Source organism: Cygnus olor, chromosome 2 (genome assembly GCF_009769625.2).
Source record: "Cygnus olor isolate bCygOlo1 chromosome 2, bCygOlo1.pri.v2, whole genome shotgun sequence".
Classification (NCBI taxonomy): Eukaryota; Metazoa; Chordata; class Aves; order Anseriformes; family Anatidae; genus Cygnus; species Cygnus olor.
Genome location: NC_049170.1, coordinates 91,901,991 through 91,928,628, shown reverse-complemented (window position 1 = coordinate 91,928,628; position 26,638 = coordinate 91,901,991). Strand labels below are relative to the sequence as shown.

Genomic DNA, 26,638 nt, shown 5'->3' with positions numbered 1-26,638 from the left:
GGGTTTGCAGTCAAATGTTTGAACAATTTGATTAATCACTGCAGTCCTAATTGGTCTGAAGCTAGCTGCTGGTTTGAATTAAGTGTCTTAGATTTTTCAAGAACTACCACAGTAGGGTGATACGGTTCCTGTAGGATCATCTTGTATGGAGTTAAGACCACCAGAGGTCTTGTCAGACCAGAAAGATTGATTCTAAAAATATTAGAAGCATGAACAGCCTGAAATAGTCCCTCTAGGTTAGTTCAATTCAAAAGAGAATAACTATTTCATAAAGCCACCTGATAAACGAAATAGACTAAATAATAATCTTTAAAATGACTGAGTCATTTAAACTGCGAAACAGGGCTCTCAACTGCTTGGTTAAGAGGCTAAGCCCAGGCAAGGTTATCTAAGATGGAGTCTCACGTTTGATGGAAGATATTCAATTTGTCTCATGTACTGATCTAAGCATCCTTCAAGATAGAAAAAAGCAGTAGTAGATGAACATTTATTGGTTGCAGATATTTTGAAATTACTTGGTTATTTTTTATTTTAGGAAGTTTTATAGACATAGGAGGCTAATCACATTTTTTTTAAGGGTACGAGTCAATTGTTTCTTTCTAAGTGATAAATAATACCATGAGAACTGTCATGTTCACATTTTGTGAATGGTTATAAGGTACTGAAATGTGCTAAAGACTCCATAGCTGTATAAACTAGGAGAACTGAGTGTCGGTATCCAGTATATGCTCTGACTAACAGTACCTGTTGTTAATATTTCAGACTGCCTCAGGAAGTGTCTTGGCTAATTGTAAATATCCAATGATATTATTAATTTGGATCTTTTGTTATTAGACTGTTGGGTAAATGAAAATTTTAAAAACGTATCTTAACAGCAAGTTTTTGTAATTCAATGAATTTGCTTTTGCATAAAGGCCGAGGTAATAACATAAAGCAAAGAATCTTTTTTATGAAATTTGCATCTCATGTTTTGCAGCATCTCTGTGCAGCAAAAGGTCATGCAGCTAAGCCTGTGTCAACCTTCTTTGCTGACAGTAATAACACTCAGTGTCTGTTAGGCGTAGTAGCCATATACATTTATGGTTCATTTCTAAAGATCATCATTTCATAATGCTTTAAATATGAAGCTCTTTTCATGGCCATACTTTTCATTTATAGTAGTAGGACTGCACTTTTCATTGGTGGGGCAAGAATGAAAAAGTAAGTAGCAAGGATTATCTGTGTTTATTTCCTTAAATTCATTTGTTCTTTAGTAAAGCCCAATCTATACTCTGCATATTTACATTTATCAAAAAATAAAAGGGGCCTTTTTCTGCATTCTAGATGTCTTTGGCAAATACGATGCATCAAAAAAGAAAGAACTGTATAGCAGAAAACACTAAACAGACAGAAAATGTAATAGGACCTGTATTTCCAAGTTTTCCCTTCAGTATCCCTGAGGGTGATCTGTAACATCTTAAATATTTTTGACCAGCCTGAGTGGATTTCATAGAACAGCCTGACTAGCAGTATCCCATCATACCATATAGTAATATAGTGTCAGGACGTACCAAAAAGCATTCCAAAACTTGAGAGCTCCAAGGAAACCAGGGAAGTGAAATGTGTTGTCTTATTGTTATATCTGGTGACAAACTAAAGTTTGAAGCCTCTCAGGGGAAGAGAGAAGTGAGTGTGGGACCCCCATGCCCCTCATCAGGGCTGTAGCTTCATGCCTGCTTGGTGGGACAGGAATGGCTGCCATCTTGTCTTCTCTTCCTCACTGAAAAGGGAAGTTCTTGAATGATGCCTCAATCTGGACCTTCCTTTCTATAGCCTTGCTATTGTTAAAAATATCCGGAATGGAAACGATGGGGGAAATGGTTGTATTTAAGCCATTTCTAATGTGTTCACACCGTACCGGGGAAGGCCCCCACTTGACATACCAGCAGCAGCCCACACTTTTTCCCTGGCTCCTGCCGAGCTGAGGTGTAAGGAGTCACTGTGCCAGAAGGCCAGGCTTTCCTGAGGGCCTGTGGCCTGCCTTCTCCTCCTTGGCAGCGCTCCCCTCAGAGTTTTTGTCCTTCGCTGATGCCTGCCTTGCCTCAGTGTTTTCTTTTAACCCTGTCTGCAGTAATTCTGCCTTTAGAGGCAGTTCCCCAGTTGGCTGCAGATTTTGATTTACAACGTGAGACAGCAAGTGGTACACATAAGAATTACTCATGTCTTGAAATACTTCAGCTCTTCTGAGCTGAGTCTGAAGCACGGATTCTGAGTGATTTATGGTGTTACAGTTTATCACAGCTGATGTAATACCAAGAGTGGCTAATTCTTTATGAAGAACACTATTCACAGTCTTTGGACAGAAGCAAAAACTAAAACAAATTACTTTATAATATTCATATTTTCTGCCTTAGGTTTCTCTTCATCTTCTTTGTAGCATCTGCACACTAAACTTGCAATTGATTAAAATACCTACCCTGTTCTTACAGAATTACAGATGTCCACTCTTTTTCTAGCACACTGTGTTATTATTTATCAACCCACTTGGAGAGCACACAGCATTTTAGGTGCGGTGGATTTCAGAAGCTCATAGGAATGAGCAATGTGATGACAACCTGTCAAAAGTTAATTGATGCCAGCTAATGCTGTAGGACATTCTCCTTATAAAAGCAGAGGTGCAGGCTCACAGAGGTTATTGCTGAGTGTCCCGCAGCAGTGGCTGTGCTTTGAGAAGTACTGGCATCTCACTTTTCTTGAACGAACCCTTGAGAAGTGAGGTTGGGACTGTAACATCATTGCTCAAATCTGTTGAGTGTGCAAAGTTATGGCAAAGTAGCCATTTTTTCTCAGTTTTTCCTTTCACGATCTGTGAAATATTATGCGTTCACACATCTCACTATCTCACAAACCTTGCCAATAAACTTCAAGAGATCTGAATGAGCCTGGCAGAAAAAAATGACCACATAAACGAAATTGTACCACCAGCTCACCCTCTGGTCCCCACAAGAACAGCGAGTGATGTGAAGAGGAATTAATGCTGTGACCTGGGGGTGAGTCGACAAAAGTGGCAGTAAAAAACATGAAAGAATTCAGAGTTTCTTGAACTACTTAGCTCGTGGTGTTAATCCAGATATTTATTAAAACAGCATTTGCCTGTTCAGAAAGCTTCAGGCAGGTCTTGATATGATTCAGTTTAGGATGAGGCCCAAGAATCCTTGGTGCTTTTGAATATTGACTGTGTGCTTCCTGATGATTAAGGCATCTAATCATGAGAATGTCAAAGCAGTTTTTAGAATTTGTTGTAGCTGTTGTATGGCCTCTATTTCATGAATGACATTGTCTGTTTCCTCCACAGTAGTTATTATTGTAATAACATTACACAGCAGAGACCTAGTGTGAAAATGCCAAATAGAAGGCAAAGCATCAGAAAATTATTAACAAGAAAAAATCCAAAATTTCATTAAGGAAAAGCTTGATATGTTAATAATAAAGACTAGAGGTTATTTTGCCAACTTTAAATATTTCTGACGGTTACAGATACAAAATGGAGAGAGAAAAAAAAAAAAAGAGTATATTTTTTCCTTACTTCATCACTAGTGAAAATCATACCTTAGAATTTATTGACTGGGAACTTTTCTTTTTCTGTGTATAATTTCTTGCTTTAATTAAATAAACTTGTGGTATTTCCTGTATTACTGTGATGGATGAGCTCTGAGGAGCCTAAGTGTGGGATGCAAATCTGCACAAGAGCAGACATATAGCATCCGCACTCCTTCCTACACTGGCAGCCACAGCCCTGCACTGGAGATTGCCACAGCAAAAGAGGGAAGATGTCCAACCAATGTTATCACACAGGGAAAACGTGGAATGGAAATCAATATGCTGCCTTGGGCATCAAAGTGTTTCACCCACAAAGAGATTCCAGAAATGTGTTGTTAAAAGGATCGCTAGTGTAAAACCTGTAGGAAGGTAAGAGTCAAACCAGTAGGATAGTTCGAGCACATGATGACCCATACTTCTTCACCTAATGCAGGCGTGGTGAGCTTTGAAACAGAACTGATTTGTATCCCAGCAAGGCTTTTGATTGGGATCTGCCATCTTAGGAAGAAAAAGACAGAAGCTGGCTGGGTTTCTGGACTATTGTAAAGGGTTGTTTTGACACAGAGCAAGAGATTTCCTTCTATGAAAATACATTTTGTCATTTCTTTATATTCAGCTTAATTTTGATGCAAGCTGTTTGTCTCCGTTGGTCTGCAGCTCCCCTCAGGAGAAAAAAAAAATCAAAAAACAAAACTGCTGGGCCATTAGAAATTCATGAGACCTTCAAGCAGTACTGGTGACTGGGTCTTCTAGAAAAGCTATCTGAGGGAACAATTGCGTTTAGCTGCGGACCTGATGGTACCATAGCTTCTGGCTGAGCACAAGATGAAAAAACTGTTCCTCCTACCACGTTCAAGTGAATAGAAAGTTGTGGCTGACTCAAGTAAATAAGTAGATACTATTTCATGTGAAGTCAGTGCTGAATTAGTCTTATTGGCCTTAAAACATACAACTCACTGCCCCATCTTATGTTTTCTAAATCCCCAAGACTGTAGCCTTGCCTTATATTAGCAGTCCAGATGTTTAGTGTTGAAAACATCCGGTGAGAAGCAGTAGTAAAGCTTGCTCCTGCTGACTTCAAGGAATTTTGTGTAGCAGGCTCCATTAAGCAAAGGACAGAGCCACTTTTATAATACAACAGAAAACAGGCCTGTATGCTACATTCAACGGCTACCAGGAGAATTTATGTGCTTTTATAGTACAAGCTTCTTTTGCACTTCGTCCTTAAGATGACAATCACATGCAGAAGCTGTTCTATTGGACCGAGAAAAACCTTGGGATATAAAGCCTTTAGAGGTAAAGCACAAGTATCACATAAATCAGTGCTTTCAGGGATGGTTCTGTTGTTCTCGCCAAAACCTCTGTGGGCTCATGTCATCCAGCACACTGGAGATCCAGTTTGAATGTGGCTTCCATGAGGTGTGCTAAACACTGCCTTTTTAAGAAAGCCTCCCCAGTCCTCTCATCTTTTATGTTGCTGGCTTTTTGGTTTGAAAAGTTACCCTGAAATGATTTCATCTGCTGAGAGTATAGCTTAGGCTCACAAAAGGGGGGAAAAAAAAGGACACCCCCCCCCACGCCACACACATGCACACACTCAAAAAAGTAATCTCATAACAAAAGCGAACAGTAAATCAAATGTCTCTTACCTGGAGCAGATTTGAATTATTAGTTTGCAGTCTAACAAGCAGTTAACTCAAATTGAATTGTACCTGTAATTAGAACAGACTAAAAGCAAGCCACCCAGCTGGCATGTACATCTCCTCTCCCATACTACTCCGAAGAAATTTTTTTAAAAAGGAAAAATATTCGTCATTATGATGAATATGCTTGAAAATGAGGAGCTGCTTCTTTCAGAATGTTCTGCTCATTTTATTTGGAACAAAGACTTCTAGCTTCCCTTACCATATAAAAACAGAGCATGAATTAGCTGCTTGAAAGAAGTGGGAGATGGGGCATCAAAGAGCCTTCTGTTCATTAAGATAAACACCGAATATGTGTTTCATGTTTGGTTTCAGAATAACATTCTGAATAGAGGATTAAGCAGTTGCTTCCCACAGTATTAAACTATTGAGATGGTGTGGGAGAAGGAGGAGAATAAAAGGATTTAAGCTATTATGCAAAGAATTAGTGTTGAGAGAGTAAAAGGTCCCCTTATTACTCATTGAATTCTCCATGGATTTAGTAGTGTTGAAAGTGTAATATGGCTCTCCATTTTGGATGCACTGTAAGTATGTGACTGAGTTACAAGAGTCCATCTAAAATTTCAGCTTGGACACTGATTTTGCAAGAAAGACAATAGTTTCATAGCTAAAATTTCATTTTTCTGTGATCTTTTTGTTACATTATAATTTCAGGAAAAGAGAAAAAACCCTGCTATAATATCTGCATGGTAAAATATAGGGTTTTTATGGAAACAAGATCATAGAATCATAGAATAGTTTGGGTTGGAAGGGACCTTAAAGATCACCCAGTTCCAACCCCCTGCCATGGGCAGGGACACCTCCCACCAGACCAGGTTGCCCAAAGCCCCATCCAGCCTGGCCTTGAACACCTCCAGGGATGGGGCATCCACAGCTTCTCCAGGCAACCTGTGCCAGTGCCTCACCACCCTCTGAGTGAAGAATTTCTTCCTTACATCTAATGTAAACCTACCCATTTTCAGTTTACGCCATTACCTCTTGTCCTGTTACTACACTCCCCGATAAAGTCTGTCCCTGTGTAAGGCTCTCTTCTCCAGGCTGAACAACCCCAACTCCCTCAGCCTGTCTCCACAGCAGAGGTGCTCCAGCCCTCCAACCATCCTCATGGCTCTCCTCTGGAATTGCTCTAACAGGCCCATGTCCTTCTTGTGCTGAGGGCCCCAGAGCTGAACACAGTTCTCCGGGTAGGGTCTCAGTCACAAGGGGTGGAGTAGAGGGGGAGAATTGCCTCCTTTCGACCTGCCAGCTACATCTGGGGACACAGATTTTTCCCTTCTTGCTCACAGTGCAGTCACCTCAGTTGCAGAAGCGGTCATGATCACTTTGCACTCCTGAAATCAATTTTTATTACACATATTTTATAGATCAAGTTGATTGGACTGTTCCTCTGAGTCAGTGTGAATAAGGGTTTTGCAATCTGTCCAGGCCTTATACATTTTCTGTGAGGGTGAATGATGGATGGTTTTATGAATTTGCTGATACGCCAGTTATAGTGTTTTATGTTGAGTTTTAATGAACTAAATTTGCTAACTGTTATGACCAATATTGAAATGGTGTTAAATTAGAAGAGCTCATTTCTGTTGACTCCAAGGAAATGTCAATGTATCCATTTTAATTTTTAAGTTCCATAAGGAGCTTTTATGTCCTTAGTATGTTTACAAAAGTAATTTTTAGTTGCTGTTAGCCCATCTGTAAGCTCATTGTCACGTATTTTTGTGTTTATATTCTGTTTATTTAATCCATCAATAGTGTCTGCTTAGAAGTTACATTTTTTGTTGTTGTTGTTCATATATCTTTTCCCTAGGCATCTGCTACTCCTCACTCTGAGAGACAGGTGGTAGCTAGATTTGGCCTGACCTAGGACAGCTGTTCTCATAATTCAGAAAAAAAAAAATCAGGAATGTGTATAATTAATAGTTTTATTAGTGGATGTAGGAGCCCTACTAAAGAACAAGTGATCAAGGTTTCTTAAGTTTCTTGATATTTGGTTATTAGTTACTCTTCTAGTACTGTATTTATCACATTTCAGGGTTGCACTTTGAGTGTAGGGGGTTGGTTCATCATACGGGTATTTAATTTTCCAGTTTGCAGTGTTCTGTTTGAAATGGGATTGCTGAAAAACAGCAGTGGTTAGAATATATTGTTTAATACAGTTTTAAGCCACAGCACTCAAATTTGCAAAGGAGATATATGAAACTACCATTCCCAAGTTCATCCTCAAGCAATGTTCTCTGGGAGAATAACGCTAAATAGGTGACAGACTTCAGTCAGAGACATTCAGTGCTACACATAAAAGAACACCAAAAAAAAAGGCTCAGAAATGAATCTTGATGTACGCTTCTTGGAGGAAGGGGAGGAAGTAGTCCAAATGCTTGACAGGATTTGCAGGTTCCATGGCTTCATTAGCACACTGACTCATGGGTCCCACATGGTGATCTGTCTTGTTTGGGATTTATTAGGAGGTGGCTACATCTTTGTTTCACTCCCTGCTCATTGGTTTGATGAGATTTCAGCTCATCATTTCTCTGCCTCATTGCTATCTGTTAGGTTATGCTAAAGAATAATGAATCACGCTGATCTCTTCCTTATCCAAAGATATATGTGAGTTTGGATGTACTGGAATAACAGAGAATTTGTTCACTTAAGCTTCAACTGTGTTTTGTTTTGTTTTTTCCCGGTAAGTTAGAAAAATAACAGTATATGTGATTTATGGCTCCCTTCTTCTTTATCTCCAGTATTTAATTTCTCATAATAAGAGAGAAATGTATTTGGATGCAGATCACAGAGGTTCCTGAGTGCAGCCTGAAAACTCTTAAGCACCAGAGCTTTCATTCTAGAGGCTCAATTTCAGTCTCTGCTTTATCTTAATCTCTGTATTCAAAATCTTTTACAGATGTTAACATATGCCTGTCTGTCTACTGGTCTTTCAGGAAGAACTAACATTTGAACATCGGAGCTACTGAAATTCTGGTTGTTTCAGAGAGGAGATTGTTTGCCATTTTGTAATGTATGCCATTACATGTTTGCCACTTACGTAATGCAAAACAAGGGCTATACTAACTCAAAAGCATTCTACACTGAATACTTAGTGGACATCTGTATCTCATATTTCTCTGATTGGATAAAATGACATAGATAAATTTCCACTGGAAAAATAAAATCTTACTCTATTTTGAATATAATAAACAGATAATAAGACAGAGGCCATACAAATACAAGAATTTATCACCAGAAGCCAGGCAGTGGGTTTAGAGTACCTTGGTGCCGATCGTGCATCTTGCACAGCTTGAATGCACTGTTCTTACCCACTTGTAAATGTGTGGTAACTTGCTTGTCTCTTCCTGAGAATTAAACTGTCCCACAGTCTCTGTAAAAGGAGTATGCACACATGCAACTACTATGAAAAGGCTGACATTGTAAATTTATCTGCGGGTTATCCAGTAATAGATTGCTCATGTATGCATACCCAAAAAGGTAGGGAACAACATTCTCTCTCAGTCGATTTCGTTGCTTTGCAAACTTGCTGCTCATCACTGCTGGATGGATGGGAGCTTACAGTGTGTAAGGGTGACAGGAAAACAGCTCAATAGAGGAAGCAAGCAGGAATTCCTATCGACTTCCATGTTTTGTGCCATATTTGGTTGGAAATAAAATGGTAACCGTTTCCCTGCTGTGAATACTGGGAATTTATTTAGGTATAATAGTTCGTTTGACTGAAGAGGGAACAGAACTTTTACTGCTCTGCACATGTTCTTGTTTCTGAATGAAATATAATATTCTTTGTATTTCTTTCCTGGGGCTTCAAATACTTTCGCTATAAGCTAGAATTAATCCTCTTTGGGGTGTTAGGCCTCACCTTGAGCTCTGAGTTGTGGCTAGCAGGTCTACTGACATGCCACTACTGAATTCGGAGTATCACACAGATGTCAGCTACATGAATGAGACCTGGGTACTTCTCCTTTTGGGTTTGTCCAAGTTTAAAAAAAAAAAAAGTGAGGAAAAGCAATTTAATAGGTTCTTGTCTCCTGTCTTGCTGAGTTTTGACCAAGCGGATCCTCAGCAGTTGCCACACTTGGCCATTTCCAAGAAATAGGGCTTTACTGATTTGAATGAACTGACCTGGCTTCAGAATATAATAGCAACAGATCCTTGGCCAGCGCCTCTAAAGTCATGCAACTCCAGAAGAAATATATATTATGTCTGTTCTCTGATTGTAATTAGAAGAAAGGGAACATTTTTATTTGCCTTCCAAAAAGGGCCAAAAGCTTTCATAGGCAGCCAGCTCTGGTGAAAAGTCCACCGAGGTGGTAATGAAGACACATTAGTATAGGTGTATTTCTGATCAGGATCCCAGGGAGTAAATCCATATGAAGAAGTACAGTCTATGAAAAAAGCACAATGAGCACCAGAAACTATTATGTGCTCTCCACAAACACCTGCTACACTAGTACTTGTGACTAGCTAACATGAGAAGTATCCCACAGTGTGCAAAAATGTGCACCATCATGCAGAAGAGGGTCACTGGTGCTCTGAATTTTCCATACTGGAGCAGTATCAGTTCCTGTAACAGTACCTACACTGACGTGCAAGATGGGACGCTAGGGCTGAGATGGCACTAACCTCTCAGGATGCTGTAGTGTGCAAGTGTGCATTAGTAATATGAGGTTTAACAACATCTTTGTAGGTTAAGTACAGTACTTTGGCAAGGAGATTTGTACGCAAAAGTAAAAGCTTTCTTTTTCAATCTCCTCTGCTCAATAATTTGCCGCTGCAAAAGTATATGGTGTTCATTGTGGCAACAAATGGTGTGTAAACTGATGTGTGAACTAGGAGAAGAATTAGTGATACAATTGTGTCTGGCTTGATATAAATTCAGAACATACACACAGGGACAAAGTAATAAGAGGCATATTAATCCATAGAAATGAAGGAGTTTCTATTTATGCAGGGAAGTCCTGACAGTTATACAGTAGGAAGAAGCCATTAATAAGTGCAAATTGTGCACTGTGAGCATCCATGATGCTGGATGTGTCACTAAACACATAAATACAGTAAGTAATATTAGATAGACTTCATCTGGTGTCCTTTAGGCTACATCAGATTCGTTCTGATCCAAAATAACAAGCACATTAATTGTTCCTCATTTAAAGTTATTTTTAGGAGCAACTAGATGCACTTCATCTAATGAAACAATGCAGCGTTAAAGGGTAGCATACATAAAGTGACAGGGAGTCAGGGCACTTGAGTCCTTCCCAGCACCTTCTCAAGTTGAAGTTCTGATGGATTTTCCAAGATGTAAGTCTTCCAAAAGGCTTAAGGTGTGCTACTGCTTTTAGCCCCAAAACAGGCAGTTATGGAAGATTCTCCAAGTATTCTCCAAGAGCTAAAGCATTGGGTATAAGGACAGGTTTCTGTATAGACAGTAGACAAAATGCAGGAATGCAGTATGCTAATTGATGTCAAGTCAACCATAATATTATCTTCTCATTTACCTCAGACAGGCTCAGTCAAGCAATGAGTTTAACTTCTGTCACCCCAAACGTGAGACTATATGCAATAATGCAAGTCCTTAGATCATGTTAGAGGCCAAAGATTTGTTCTGATATTTTTTATTTTCTCTCCTCTTTATTCTTTTCCCTAGTGGGTAAAGGGAGATGAGGTAAGCACACAGGATTTATGCAGGAGACGGTACAGATCATTTTGTTTAGCAAAATAAAAATAAATCACAACTATTTTCTGCATACACCCTTTTTTTTTTTTTTCTGCCAGAACAAACTTCATATTGCTGGCATTTGTTTCACAGGGTTTTTGACATCAGACCTAATCACAACCTATTCTGCTGCTTAAAAATATGGGACCCTGGCAACACTGCTTCCTCTCTCCAATCATGGGGGAGCAAAGCAACTGCAGGGTATTGCATTTGGATTTGTCGGAATAAATAATGAAGAGGCTCATCAGCCTCTCACTAATGAACAAGGAAATGTGATTAAGCAACTTTAAAAGAGAATGGCTGAAAACAATATAGAAATGATAGCAGGATGATTGCTGTGAATGAGAGACTGAAATTTCTGAATAAGAGATTTCTTCAACATGACACGACGACAGTAGTTTAATCTTCCATTAAAAGATTCCTGCCAATTTGGAAAAGCTCTGAATCAGATTACAGACATCACAGAAGCTGACAAGGCAGTCACTTCTCTTAAGACAGCTACTTTCTGGCAATTGCTGATAAATAGTCATTTTTTAAATTTCAATACTCTTAACTTCTACCAAACAATGACTAGAACATCTCTTACTAGGCAATCTTCTCAAAGACTCTGAAAATACAAACTGTCTTTTGGACCAAAGTGTTCTAGAGATGCCTGCCAAGTTTACTGTGGCTAACATCTAGAAATTGTACTGATTAGCTTCTGGCAACATTCCTTGAAAGTGCTTCATATGTTAGAATCTCATTAAATACCTTATTCCTCTTTATTATTCTTTAGCAACAAAAATATATCCTTCCACCTTATATCTAATCTGTTTGTATGTTTTCACTGTCTGCTCTCCTTACTTATCTAAAGGAGATAGCACACAATATAGAAGATTCAAGAAGAGTGAAATAACAGAAGTTTCTGTAATTCTTCTATATGTCAGCAGAAAGATATCTTTTTTTTTTCTTTCCTTTTTATACATCTATAAATGACTTTTACAAGTAAATGTATAAAAGTCAATGACCAGATTTCTGTCCAAGGAAGGGGAATTATATCAGCCCGTAGAAGTTCCCAGAAATTCAGATACAAAAATGGTATTCTGATATAACAATTGTAAGCACATACGTTTGTGTGAGATTCATAGATATGCAGTTTAAAAAAGAAAGTAAAAGAAGATGTCAAGCATCTTTTTAAGTTTCAGAAATGTTCACATACCTCAAATATGATACCATTACAGAAAATACTTTGGGTCTAAAGCTGAGGAAGAAATACACTATTCTGCCTCACAAGGCTTTTGAAGAATTATTTTTTTTTTTCACAAGATGTAAGGCTATCATACTGCAACATATAGTATGAGTAATGGAAACCACTTTGGGTTTTCAGCCAAAACTTCAACTGTCTTCAGTGAAGATTTGATTGTGTTTAAACATGTTAGCTTTCCACGCATCTCCCTGTGTTGCTTAAAATATTTTGTTTCTTAAAATATATTGTTATAATCTAATTAGCTTCCATAAAGATGCAAATTCATTGGGTTTCAGTTTTTACTTTACTTGTACTTTTCTTGTTCCATGGACAAACTGCTGTCTGTTAAATCATGCTCTTATTCCTCTTTTTAGATGGTATTTAGTATCATACCCAGTAGCTGGTCTCCTTTCAGTGGCTTATTCTAGTGAATATTGCAACCTGCTTCATCGGCTTATGTTTTAGCTTCCTGCAGAGAATCGAAATATCCCGGAGGCCATACATGACCGTAGTTCATCATCCTATGGTATATCCTCTGAGCACGAGAATGAGAAACCGTTTTGATAGGGGCGTCTAACAGAAACACAACCTTCTCTCAGAAAGCAGAGATGTAGCAGAGATCTCCATCTGCCAGGAAATCTGTGCAGTCCTCTTTTCCAAACTGCTCAGTGTAGTAAGAAAAAAAAAAGCAAAGAACAACAACATATCCCCTCTTTATGCTTTTTTCCAGGCCAAGGTCTGTAAAAACTTCTCTGCAGAACTTCTCTCAAGCAAATAAATTGCATGGGTGCAGTCAATGAGGTGTTCACAACATCCTCATTCTTTTTCTCCTGGGGATAAAAAAAAAAAAAAGAACAGGCTTAGAGGAATATTTCTTCAATATTCAACTTAATTCCTTGTAGACTGAGACCTGTATTTCAATATTTTATCATTTTATTTAGAATTTTAGTATTTTTATTTTATTTTAGATATAGCAGTTTGTTCTCTGTGGTGTGCTAGGATTGATGCCTCATTCCTATGATCTGCGGAGCCAAATCTGGAGCAAAACTTGTTTTTCGAATTAATTGTGCCAGAACATCTTAGTGTTATATATAGACTGGAACTATCAATGCTGTAATGCACATGAATCCATTTCAGTGTAACTTTAGATTCTCCAGTATATTAATTGCAGGTAAATACTTTGTGTAACAGTACTTCTGAAGTTTCTGTATGAGGAAAGAAATATTTGGAAATTGTATATTCATTTAAAGGAACCAAAAACTACCAATTTTGTGCTTCTTAGCTCCCAACTATACCATTCTGAAAAATCTACCTCTTTTTACTTTTCTGTAAAAATAAGGTATCTGATATGTATGTGCACTTTTCTTTTGTAGGTGGAATGGAGAAAATAAAACAACACACCTTTGCATTAGCTCATTATACCTATAATGTGCTGTCTACCTTAAAATATGCCAATGGGGCACCTGTAGTATGTATTTACAGTGACACAGATTTCAGCAATCCTGATGTCCAGGGTCCAATCATTAATTTCAACGTGCTCGATGAAAATGGAGAGGTGATCGGCTTTTCACAGGTATGTTTTTCTTTTGCCTTAATTGAGTGTTCTGCTTGTATCTTAAGCATATCTACAATGCGTTCTTTATCCTAAAGGAAGTATTTTCTCTGTCATAGTCCCTTCTGAGGCTTTGGTTTTCATTCTTCATTGTTCTGCACAATATATGCAAACTGTTTTTAAAGTTGTAGAGAGAGAATCCAATAAATAATGTTAGCATAATGCAAAGTTCTTGATAACCAAAGACAATCTCTTACAGATTTAATATTCCACGCATACAAAGTTTGAAAGTGGGCTGTTTTAACAGGATGTAAACAGACAAGGTAGTTTGGTTTCTTGTTGACTTCCTTCTTCAGAGTACTCAAAATTGGGAATGAAGGGCAGATCTAGAAAAGGTGATATAAGAGATTGCCTTGGGAGCTTTGATGTACAGATGAAATCAGATCCCAAAGTATTGCAGTCACCCATGAAAGAGGATTTCACTTCTCCTTTTGGTTCTAAGAATTACATTCTTATAATATTCCTGAGGAAGCAACAAATTACCACTAGGGTATTTTTATTTAAAATTTGAATGTTCAGTGTAAGGACTATAAGTGAGATTCAAGCTCAAAAATTCCATAAATTCTGTATTTCACAGTAGCTGTCTCTAGTCTTTATTTCTGAGTAACTGAATTATCTTCACTCTTTCTGAGTATCTGAGTATCAGATGTTCTGAGTATTGGCAACATGAAATTTTCTGAATCTTTTCCACCTTTCAGTATCCTGTTTATCAGTGAGAAGCCGGCCATTAGCATACATGACTGTGCATTTCAGGAAATGCAGGCAGTGGGTAACATAGGGTAACATAGCTCACTTGCTCAACAACAGAAGCCAGAAAAAACACAGTGCTCTGGTTCAGCTTAATTATTCTGTTTATTGGCTGCCTATTGAATAAGTCCACAGGTCAAGTTCATGACCTTGATTTTTCAAAGCTGTCAATAACTGGCAGCAGCTATCTCAGCAACTGCCTTGCTCTGCCAGCTAGTTGCATAGGTGCATTGCTCTTGGAGGGAAACAGAGAAATGTCTACGAGAATACACAGGAAGATGAATTTATACACAAGGGAGGACAGAGGTGAAACAGTTACTTGGCAGCCTGCCGATACGGAGTTGTGTAAATTTTTAAGGTACTTGCAACACTGATGAACGTGAGAAGGGCAAATGTATAGAGAAGCTCTTCTTCCTATACCTCTTTTAAAAATCACTGGGCTATGTTACCAACCTCAAAGATTCATCAAGTTTTTTTTCCAAGAAGTCCACATTTTAGGAGTCAATTAGCCATTTATACAGTCTTGAATATGTGTTGCAATGTTTAGGAAAAAGCAGTGATGTTAACACCACTGAGTTAATAAAACACTCTGCAAACACCCTGTTTTTGCTTCTGTCCCTTGGTTAAAACCAAAGTCTTTATTTGCACTTCTAATTTTCACCATTTTTCAGTAAAAATGGCCCCTGCCTGTTTCACTTTTTTAAACTCAACTGTACCCTCAAAGAAAAAATGATTTTATAGTCTTATGCCTCCATTGTGCCTGTTTGCTGCAGTGGCTGCTCATAAAAAGCTTCTTTATTGATCTGTATCATCTGGATTGCTCTATTCACCGCATTGTCATCATTTCTGGCATGAGTACATTGAATGAGGAACTGTAAAGTTTTCAAATACATACCAGTCACATCTGCAGTGCCTGCTAGATTACTTTGTTTAATTAAAATAATGTGCAATTTAACAACTTTTAGAAATTAACAAGCAACATCAGTATTAGTTCCAAAGCTGTACAATGTGTGATATATATAATTGGCTTCTTTATGGAATTAAATTATTTCACAGACTTCTTACAGCAGTTATGGAGGAGAAAAATGTTTGCTCCCTCTCTGTGATGACAAAGAAAACTCATACAATAGAGAGCAAGCTTCATCATACTGACAGTGTAATCTCATCTTCATTCATATCTGAGGCACTACTTGTATGCATGTCTAAAATTAGATAGGCTTATTCAAATCAAAGCTTAATCTAATACTTCTATTAAGTGTATAGAAATGAAACGGTGTACCCTAGTTTGATCATGTCCATGATCTGCATATTCACATGGATTCACTGGTCAGTCCAAGTGTCATAATGTCATCTAGTGGAGTTAGGAGAACACAGTTTCAGAAAACATTTTGGGGAATTTTTAATGAAGGGACAATTGGATGACATTTCTATTTTACATACCTACTAGTGGATACCAACTAATGACTCCGATTGTATTTCAGCTCTTATATGAAAAGAGAAAAGACAGAATGTCCTATTCTTTTATGGATGATATCTCATCTATAATTAATTACTATAACCAGGCATCCAACCAATTCTGTTTGTCTTCCTGACAGGCAATTGTTACGTGCCTCATTGTAGAGAGCACAGTCACAGTGTGGCTGGACATCAGCATCTGGTAGCCTGAAAAGGACAAGCTGACTAACTGATACCAGAGAAAATACTATGCTGAGGTTTGGAGCAGTTTATTTTCCCGATATATTTAGTGTTGGCACAACCTCACCTGGAGTCCTGTGTGGAGTTCTGGGCTGCACGACATAACAAGGACGTTAAGGTCCTTGAAAGTGGCCAGAGGAGGGCAAGACAGCCAGTGAAAGGTCTGGAAGGCCTGTCCTGTGAGGGGGGACAGTCAGACCGGGCATCAGGGAAATGTCCTTACCAGGAGGTGGTGAAATGCTGGCACAGGCTCCTAGCGAGGCAGCTGATGCCCCAGGCCTGGCAGTGTTGTAGGTGTTTGGACAATGCCCTCATGGATGTGCTTTAACTGCTGGTGAGCCCTGAAGTGGTCAGGCGGTTGGACTCGATGACCTTTGTAGGCCCCTTCCGACTGGACTATTCCATTCTGAACGTTTGAGATTGGCAAGAAAAGCTTTAGAAGTAGACAGTGTCTTCAGGGGATACAGAGCTTACATTTAAGCCTCAAGATTTACATAATTTGCATGATACTCAGAAGTCTGAGCTAAGTCCAAGGTATTTAGGATGTGAAAGGCATGCAGTGAAATACATGACATTTCGCAGTGCCACTAAAAACGAAAGCAGGGAAAAAATCATGTCCTTCATTTGTGTAGCATTTGGGAGGAAAGCTGTTCTTACTTACTACTATTATTGAAATCCATTTCTCACTGTTATCAGAGTATAATTGACCCCAGTTAACATGACTGTGCCACTAAACACAAGCATGCTTGAATTACATACATGGGAACAACAGCACCAATAGGAAATAGGCGCAGTCTCAGATTCATCCTTGAATAAAATCTTCATTGCATCACTCAAGATCAAATGAAACCATTTCATTAAAGTGAGACACACAAATGAGACTATACCATGATTGCAATCTCAGTGATGGCATTGTTTTTGACAGCTTCCTATCCCAATATATATGACACAGAACACCTAGATGTTAAGAAGTGGTAAGGTGGGAGGGAAATAATTAGGGAGGTTGAATTGTTAGTAGTTTTTCTTTCAAATGGCTCTTTGTGATTGCTATCACTGAAGGCTGTCAAAAGGCTATCACTGTTTTAGAGTATTATATCTGAAAGAACTTGCTTTGAATACTATATGTATCATTGGTTTAATGGACAGTTTAATTACTGGTTTAGTTTTTTCCTCTAAATGGTAATTGAAACAATTGAAGAAGAGGGACTGGGAGGCTTCAATCACTCAAAAGCTCTGTGCTTTTTTTTTTCTTCAAATTTTTCATGAAGAAATATTTCCTTATCTAGGGATAAAACTACTAAAGTTCTGAAATGTCTATAAGCCTCTTCTTTTGACACTGAAATTAAATTTCCTTCTTTGACCTGCACCAAATATTTCCCATTAAAGTGATTTCCTCCAGTAAACATCTGTCTCTGTAGACTAGTATTTGTAGTAATCTATTCTTGAAATGAGGTGGGAAGATATCTGCATTCTTTTAATGCGGGCTGCCCGTCCTCTGAAGTAGCACGTCTGTTGTTTTACGTTATGTGTTCGTTTGCACTGCAGCACCAAAAAGGCCCAGTTATCAACAGGGGTTAAACTATAATGAATACATGTCAAGTTGAGGACATGAAGATGGCCTTTATACCAAACAGCTTCATCATGTATACTCACCAACTTATGAATGGATAATTCTCCTGCATTGTAGTTTTTGCTGTTAATGAAATGTGGATAGGTGACAAGCTGGTGCTTTGGAAAGGTGAGAAAATATAGAGGTAGAGACAAAGGACCTCCCTTAAGTCAGTGGTGCAGGATGGAAGCAACAGAGTTGACATTAAAGCAGCAAGCTGCCAATCTTCTCTTTCCTTGTAAAACTTCCAGAAAAAGAAGCAATTAGCCCTAGACATTAAAGGGATTTTATGATGTCATGAAAATGGGGTCATGTATATATTCAGCGCTGAGCTAATACTGAGACTCTTCATGCAGCGAATCACCATTGGCTCATTTATTAATAGTGAATATTTGCAGTCTTCAGCATATACGAATGTCATGTGTTTACACATCCCCAAGTCCTTCCAGCCTTTGAAACACTGTTTGACAGCGATGACTCAGCTTCAGTTTGCATCCTTGCCATCATATTTATCAAAGTCTTGCATATAACTCCATGATGCGTGCGGAGGCTCCAGCCTGTTTTGACTGCTAAAAAGGAGATGGAACAGCTGTAAGGGAACAATACTGATTTGAAACAACAATCATGGACACAAAAAAGTGGATTTCTTACGAATCAGGTCAAAGTGTGAAGCTGTATGTTCCTTTTTATTTGCAGGTTTGAAAGAAAACACCACCTCTGCCATGAGGGGTATTTTATGATAATATTAAGTTTTTCTCCTTGTTCTCATAGGGAGGAGAGATCTTTTAAATGTTCTTTGTAAATTTAGTAGGTGGTTGCAGATTGATTTTAATAGCCTTTCACATTTCATTCTGTAAAGTCAGTTTGGGAGCTGGAAGAGTGGAAAGGGGTAAGGGCAGAGCTGGGCAGATGGAATTTCACCTAAAACATCTGTTGAGTTTTGTGCCGTGGAGGGCTCTTATCTGCACTGCTGAGACATTCGTTTTCCTCTTGTTTTTTCCTGTGTGTTATGAGCTTAAAAAGTGACCAAACCGTCATAGCTCTTCTTTTTCACACTACCTGCTTTGCCTGAAGCCAGAAGCTAAGCAGATGTATTTTGCAATGATTGCCTCACCTGCAAAAGTTTCCTTGGCATCCATACATGCCTGCCGTGCCTCCTAAAAATCCTGTCAGGAAGGGATTGAGCATCAGTCCATTAGCAGTCCCAGCCTTCTTGCCTGCCATCTCACTTGTGTTTGATAGACAAACTGCTATAACAGGAATCAGCTGCCAGAGACAGAGAATGTAAACACTTTGGTTTGCCTAGGGAAGGCTCTTCTGTACTGTTGCATATGGATGAGTTTTGCCTCTCAGGACTGAGAATCCTGCTCAACTAGATTATGATCAGCTTTGTCTAGGAGCTTGCATTAGCATGTCCTGGCTCACTCTCATCAGCCCAGATAGAGTGAGGGGAGGGCTGGACTTTGAACTTACCTCTCTTTATCCATTTCTCAAGAAAACCCTATCAACGCTTCTCAGCGGATAACTTCCAGTGTGTGTCCCTTCAGTACAAATCTATAATACAATCTGATGACTGCTCTTATTATGGCATCAGCCCACTGTCTCACCCACCTTTCTTCTATCTCCACCTGCCTTGAGTTAATGTTAGGGTAGATTCAATGACGGACTTCTTGTTTTTTTTTATGTCCTGCCTCTATTTTCTATCATCTTGAAGTGCAGATCAGGGTCATCCATCAGAACACGTGGCCCCAGATCACTTAGACATAAGACCAGCCGCAGAGCATCTCACCATGGCACCATCTCTACCCTTGTAGCATCTTCCTTCCGTTGTTCACATGCTAGGAGTATAAGAAGAGGGCAAAAACAGAATGAGACTCCCCCTAGAAACCTAAGCATTTATACTTTCTTTTTAGCCCCATTTATTCTTCTGTATCCAAATCATATTGTGGCAGCAAATTATCTTTTAAGTAACTTAGCAGCCAAGCCAAACTAATGCCTGTGATTTAAGAAGATGTAAAGGGGGCAAAACAGGTATTAGGACTGTAGGGACTGTGAGGGGCTACCACCATCACTGTGTGCTGAGATAGGATCATCCTAATCTGAACCTTTCCACAGCCTTAGGAACCAGTTTGTTCTGGAACTTAGCTATATTCACTACTACAAAATATATCCAAGTGATGAACCTAAATTTCCCACAAAGCAGCCAAAGTGTTTATTATTACAAGGATTGGGCAAAGAAAGAGAGACAAGTTTGGACAGGAAAGCAAAAAAATAGGAGATTCCAGCCATGTGAGGCAGAGAAGATTTGGACGAGCAGTCAGAAATGGTGTTGTACAGGAGAGAGGTGACTTAGGGAAGAGACAGCAATATGAGCATGTAGAAGTTATTCTGTCCGTCTGCATTTAGACAGGCCTGCAAACAGAAGTAATATGGGACAAAATAGTGTGAGAGGATGGGAAATGCACGTAACAGTTGCTAAAGGTAAATAAATGATGTTTTAAAAGCCTGATTAACTGGACCTGCGTCAGTAGCCAGGAACCTGACAATGTGCTGGTGATATCCCCTGCTTCTGCTATAGTCCTTCTGTGCCACCTCGAGGGATTCAATGCCTGTCTTTCCCACTTATAAAATTATCTCAGTAGCACTTCCTAACCTCTCAGAAATGGAGAGAAAATATGTTAATACCCTCAGATGTAAAGTGGCAGATAGATACATTTGTATGTAAGCACAGCTGGATGGATAGATATTCATATCATTACTTATTTTTACACAATAAAAGGAACCAAGCAATACCCGAAGAGGGTAGATTTGCTGGAATACTGCGCTTTGTGTCTTAGGCAGCACCCTCTGTTTCACTGGTGGACTGGGTGCACTGTGTTGTGCATCTGTTATATAGACACAGAATTAGAGCAATGAGAACATGGGCATTAGAGGAGTTAGAGGAGGTTTGGGGGGGGGGGGGGGAGAATGGAAAAAAAAAAAAAAAAGGAGCTACAGTATTACACATGAACAGAAAGCTGTGACACCAGGTCAGTTTGATCTGACTAGTGACTGGTGTCTGGTACGTCTGGACGTTCATACCACATCCCTGCAGGAGAAAGTGGGTTGCTGTTAAGCAAGGAGGAGAGATACTTTTTACTGTATTTAATTTATGTGAAATAAGTCTTTGTAGGAAGTTATTAAGCAGGAGATCTTTGTTGTTCTTTAAAATTTAATCTTTTTTTTAAAATGTTTTTTTCCTACTGTTACTTTTTACTTTCATATAAAAGAATCATTCAGGTTTGCAGCTTGGAGAGGTTCAGACTTTTTTCTTGGGGGCCAGAAAAAATGGAAATTCAGCATTTGTTAATTCCAGCTAAGAACGTCTGTGCAGAGATGGTCAGACGACCCTGAGTTAGCTACGCTAATGCTTTCAGAAGCATATCCACTCATTATATTAATTCTGATGACTCAGGGAAAGAAAAGTGTTCTTAACAGGCCTAATGGGATTTTTGGCCATCTTCCCAATAGCTACCTAAAAAATTACTGGGGTGATTGCTCACTATTGATTTTCATTATGGATTTAGCCATTGATTTCAGGAAGCCAGGGGCAGCGGATGGACCAGAGCAATAGAATGCAAACAGGATTACAAGGAGAAAAAGATTGCTGTGAAGATTCGTGTTGAACCTCCACTAATTTCCTTGGTTCTAATTAGTTTCCAATTGTGCTGTGGATGTTTCCTATGCAGGGAGACAGCAGGGATGCAGTAAACCACATTGGCTTGTCGATATATGGCACCGTGTTACTTCAAACTGGCAAGAAATGCCAGTAAAATCTGGATCTTTGCTTATGTTTGTTTATAAGATAACAGTTATGTAGCACGGGGCACCCAAAGACAGCCCTTACAGCGAGGGGATCACGGTACCGGAGACATTTTTATTGATCTAGGTAGGGGATCACTGACTGGTTGTAAGGAGATGCCACACTTGAGAGATTCAGTGTGAGAACTGCAAACCTAGTTAACAGATGATGTAGCTTGTCTTGTTGAGGAAGTCGTGGCAGAGTAGTAGTCGAGTTGCCTTTTGTAATATGTCATTGCAGGGGATGAAGACGCTTGTGAGATGGTATGCTTGAAATTGCATCCTGTTAAGCTGCTCATCAGAGCTGGTCAAGGTTAGAAAGCTCCGTGAAAGCCTAGGCTGAAGATTTTGCCTGACACCACTTTCTCTGGAGTGTCCTTGCATGTTGCTAAGGAAACTGCAAAGGAGATAAAAGAAAGATGCTCATAGTTGTTCAGGTGACAGACTCTAAGATGAATGAGGGAGGCTAAATATTTCCTCTGTAGTCACAGGGCTAAACTGTGGCTATAAACTGCAGACCTCGTTACACAGGGGAGAAGTGTGAAAAGAAACCCCATGGTAGCCGCAAGAGGACTGCAGTTTTGATGGCCTCAGCTGCATTCCTTTTTATATAGATCTTGGTAAAAGCAAATCAGCTGCCTTTGAATGCATGCAGTGTCCAGTTACAGTCCATCATTGAATCTCTGAAGACAAGGAGAGCCTGGCTCCACCTTCTGTATTACCTTGCTTGCATCTTCCTGTCTTTGAAACCAGCAGATAAAATTATCGCATTGACAACAAAGTTACTGGAAAGTTAACATTTCCACTATCAGGGCACCAGGTTGGGCAATTTCAGTAAATTTCAGTTTCTCAGTCTAATACGCCACTGCCATTTGCCAAGGAGTTTTTGGTTGGAGTGAGTGATGAATGTGTGTAAAGTCAAGAGAGATTTACATCCACTCACCAATTAATTTTAACTATTGTCAACAACTAGGGATGCAATAAGCAACAGAGGATAAGCTTCATCAGCATTGTGGAAACCTGCCCAGGTAGAAATTATTTCCTTGAGATAGCAAAAAAATGCCTCTCTTGCAGTAAACCATGTTATTAAACAAGTTTAATGGTACTGTAACTCAGCTAAAATACTTTTCCCCCCTACTAAATCATTTGGAAACAAATGCTGATATATATATATATATATATTTCTTTCTTTTTTTTTTTTTTAATTCTGACCTACTTCTTATAAATTATATTAAACAAGATTAAGTATGCATTTGCATCAGCAACAACATTTCACAGTCAAATGCTGGATGACAGAAAGAGCTAGCTTACTTTCTTTCCAATTCCATGCCATGAATCAGTGAATTAATTTACCAGTGGATGTGGAGCACAGTGTCATGAAGCCCATTTTATAAGCAACCATCAGTGGTGTGCAGTGAAATTCTTCTAATGAGCAAATGTGTCAGATAGACAAACTGCTCTGAAATTTGGTCATTGTAGAAAGTAGAATGAGAATTTCCAGCCCCAATTCCTGAAGGACAGTACCTGCCAGTACTGACTTTAAGATTATTTTTTTTCTGGACACTTCATGACCTATTATAAAAAGGTCCTTTATTCATAAAAATAATTCTTGCGATACTCGGTAAAATAACTTGCACATATAAGAAGTAGTTGCTTGAATAACAGCTACAGAATTTGATCTTACAGGAATGACTTCAGCAGGGATTCCTAAAGAATCCATCATTTTTGGTGAAAATCTTGGACTTAGTTCGTTAGAAGTAATGCAAAACTATGTGCTATTTGTAAATCTTTACTTAGTCTATATCTACCTGCATTAACATCATCGTTCTCAGACTTATTTCAATGGAATCTGAAGCCAGAGAAAAGCTTATGCTCTGCAGCTGACCTCTGCAGAGCTCCTGAAGTGAATGGATAGCAGAAGTCAGTCATTTAGTAAAGGCAGAAGAGTCACCAGTGCAGCAGTGTGACAGAGAACAGGAAATCAGGACATGTGAGAATCTCATTTCTGTCTGCCTTCTGAGTATGAATTAAAATACCAGCTATCCAACAGGAAACTGTTGTAGGGCAATGCATTAAAAATAAATAAATAAATAAAACTATCCCCGCCTCAATATTTTTAAAATAATAATAATAATAAAAAAACTAATAGTATTTCTTAGATAGAGCACTATAAAATAAATAAATAAATATATTAATAAATAAATAAATAAATATGTAAGTGTTTGGTCAATCCAGCAACACTAAAGGCTGACTTGCTGAGGATGGCAACTGTGCTTAAAAAATGAATTCTGTCTGAAAAAAAAGAAGTACTTTAGAACACTTTTTTAGATGGACTTTATTCATGTGTGTTTATTAAACTCAAAGACCAAAGCCTGGAAGTGTGAAAAGCACCTTTTGCTTGTCAAAAGTCAGGATGATCTGACATGAGAGGTGTTGGGGTGTGAAGCAGCCTGCAGGGCTTGGCCCGCTGTAGACAGCTTCAGAAAAAGTAATGAATACCAAGGGACTCTGAGGGACAGAAGAGACTCCAAGATGTTGTGATGGCTTAATTACCATGTCCTCACTGACTGAAATAGGTAAAAATGCTGTAAGATTTCTTCGTATGCATTTTGCAGTTTAATTGTAGTCTTTAAGCTCTGAAAGGTCAAGGCACAATGGTTCCCAATGTCAGACCCAGGGAACCACCAAAGCTGATGATCTGAGTACACAAAGCTGTGTACTTACCATTAGTACCATTCATGCTTCTCTGCCTTCATTGATGAATATGTTCCTGGCTCCCAAAAGTCAGCCCCAGACAGAGCTGCAAGTGGCACGATGTATTTCATAACCCTGAGCTCCATTCCCATTATTGCTTCTTACGGCAGTTTAAAAGATGTGCTTTATTTAAATAAGCTTCTCTTCATTGAAATAACTGCAACAGATGTTTTATGTTCTATTTGTTTAGCTATGTGGTAACACTGTGGAGAGAGATTAAATTAACTCCCCAAGCAGCATATTTCTAGGGTGAAGCTAAAGAAGACAGAGAAGCATATGTCCAAGGGAAAGTCAAGCATGCATTCAAGGGATGGATAGATTGGCAGTGCTGCATGTGCTGATGCTTTACATGGTTTCATTGCTTTCAGTGCAAAAGTGTGCATCACATCACCGAGATCAGCAGGGCGCCTACTATGCTTTTTTAAGCTTCAGAGTGGTGATAACGGAAATTGATTAATTCTAAAGCTTATGGCTAATTCATCTTTGTTCTTCTGAACCATATTTCCTTATATTCCCCTAATGTTCATGCATTTTTATGTATTAATAATCTTTGTCTACTGTACAGATTAATATATATCACAGTTAAAAGTGTTATTGAAGAAAGGGTATTGGGTCATGTCACATATTTCACTTCTTAACGCTAGGCAAGGCTAGAATGAAATTTCAGGGCCTTCATTAAAGCACAGTAATAATTTATTTGACGAAATGTAAAAGATTAAAAAAAAATCCTGTTAACAATTCCTTGAAGCTGGGTCATGGAAACTTCATTACATTGCATACACTTGGATAATCAAGGCTGCCCAGCAATCTTTCTTAAAAAAATAATAGAAATAAAAAGATATATTTTAAAGCTTTATGTATACTGAGTAAATAAATCCAAACAGTGTACAAATTCAGTAGTGAAATATCTGTCATGATTTTAGCCTTGCTTGTCATCATTAACAGAACGATAGATCCACCCACGAGTCACAAGCACCATGACAAACCGTGTTGTGTCAGGATGACAACTTTTCTCATCTAAATGAAAAAAGAAGTCAAGAAAATGTCACTGTTCCCAGACTGAAGTCTTCTGACAACACAAAGTTAATGACACCACAACAATCTTTCTCAACAGATGCCTTTAACTATAACTTTGATGTGAGAAACATGCTTTGAGCACGGTTTATTCTCCAAAGCATTAGTCATGAATAGGCATCTTGGGTCGGATTCGTTTCTCTTCTTTCCAAGTCTGGATATATAGAGTTATTTTGGTTGTATCTCCATTTGAGTGGTGAACCATTTTGAACTAATGGGGCAGGACACATTTAAGTATGAACTTTGGTAACTTGTGCACTGTAACAGTGTAGGATTTCTTCTGTTGTACACAGCACATTTTTGTGTGGAGTACCTTGTGTCCAACACAGGGAGGAAAAAAAAGAGTAAAAGGAAAAAAAAATAAGTGAATGCTCTTTGAACTTCTTTTAGCAGAGCTAAACCAAGCAGCTGAGACAAAGAAATTAAAGGTGTTTGGTAGCTCACACAAGCAAACTCAGAAGGCTGACACCAGATGTCTGATGATGTCAGAAGATGTGAGACAGAAGGTGGGCTGAGATCGGGATGATACAGAAAGTGCTTGCTAGTATCCAATACAAAAAGAATTTGTGTTTAAAAAAGATGAAAGCCAACAGTTTAACACTACGTTGAATGTTTCCATCGATATCTCAGGCAGCAAAAGCTTGGTCTCACAGCTAGGGAAATGACTGGTTTAGAAATGATCAGCACTTCTGTTCCTGGACCTTTGGACTGAGCTGTTATTCTGCACGTAGCTGAGTCTTAGCTCCCTGAGAGGAGGACAGCGTTGCCGGCATACCTGAGTTCCCTCAAATTGTAAGGTGTGTATTTTTAGAGCTCCAGGTTCCCCATTTTGCAGAAGAGGAGGTAAAGCACAGAGAGATTACCGCAGTACGTGTGAGGTTGTTCTGAAAGTCTGCAGTAGGGATAGGATGTACCAGGTTTTGTGCTACCTTTCTGACCTTCTGTCCTTTCTCCCAGTCTTGACCAGGCTTGTTCATCATTTATCGTGAAAGAAATAACTGGTTGTATCTATACCTGCTCAGTTATCCTTAGCACCATCTGTTGTTGCTTTTTCAAATCAACATAAAGAGTGTTCATATCCCTGCAGTGT

The 26,638-nt window shown here is 38.8% G+C and overlaps 1 protein-coding gene across 3 annotated transcripts in view; it reads left to right on the top strand.

The window, feature by feature from the left end:
* MOCOS (molybdenum cofactor sulfurase) overlaps positions 1-26,638 on the top strand; it is a 233,051-nt gene that overhangs the window by 165,486 nt on the left and 40,927 nt on the right. For all 3 annotated transcript variants that reach the window (XM_040549017.1, XM_040549018.1, XM_040549019.1), the window contains one exon: positions 13,591-13,790. In XM_040549017.1, coding sequence (XP_040404951.1) covers positions 13,591-13,790 — 200 coding nt within the window. The remainder of the gene's footprint in view (positions 1-13,590; positions 13,791-26,638) is intronic.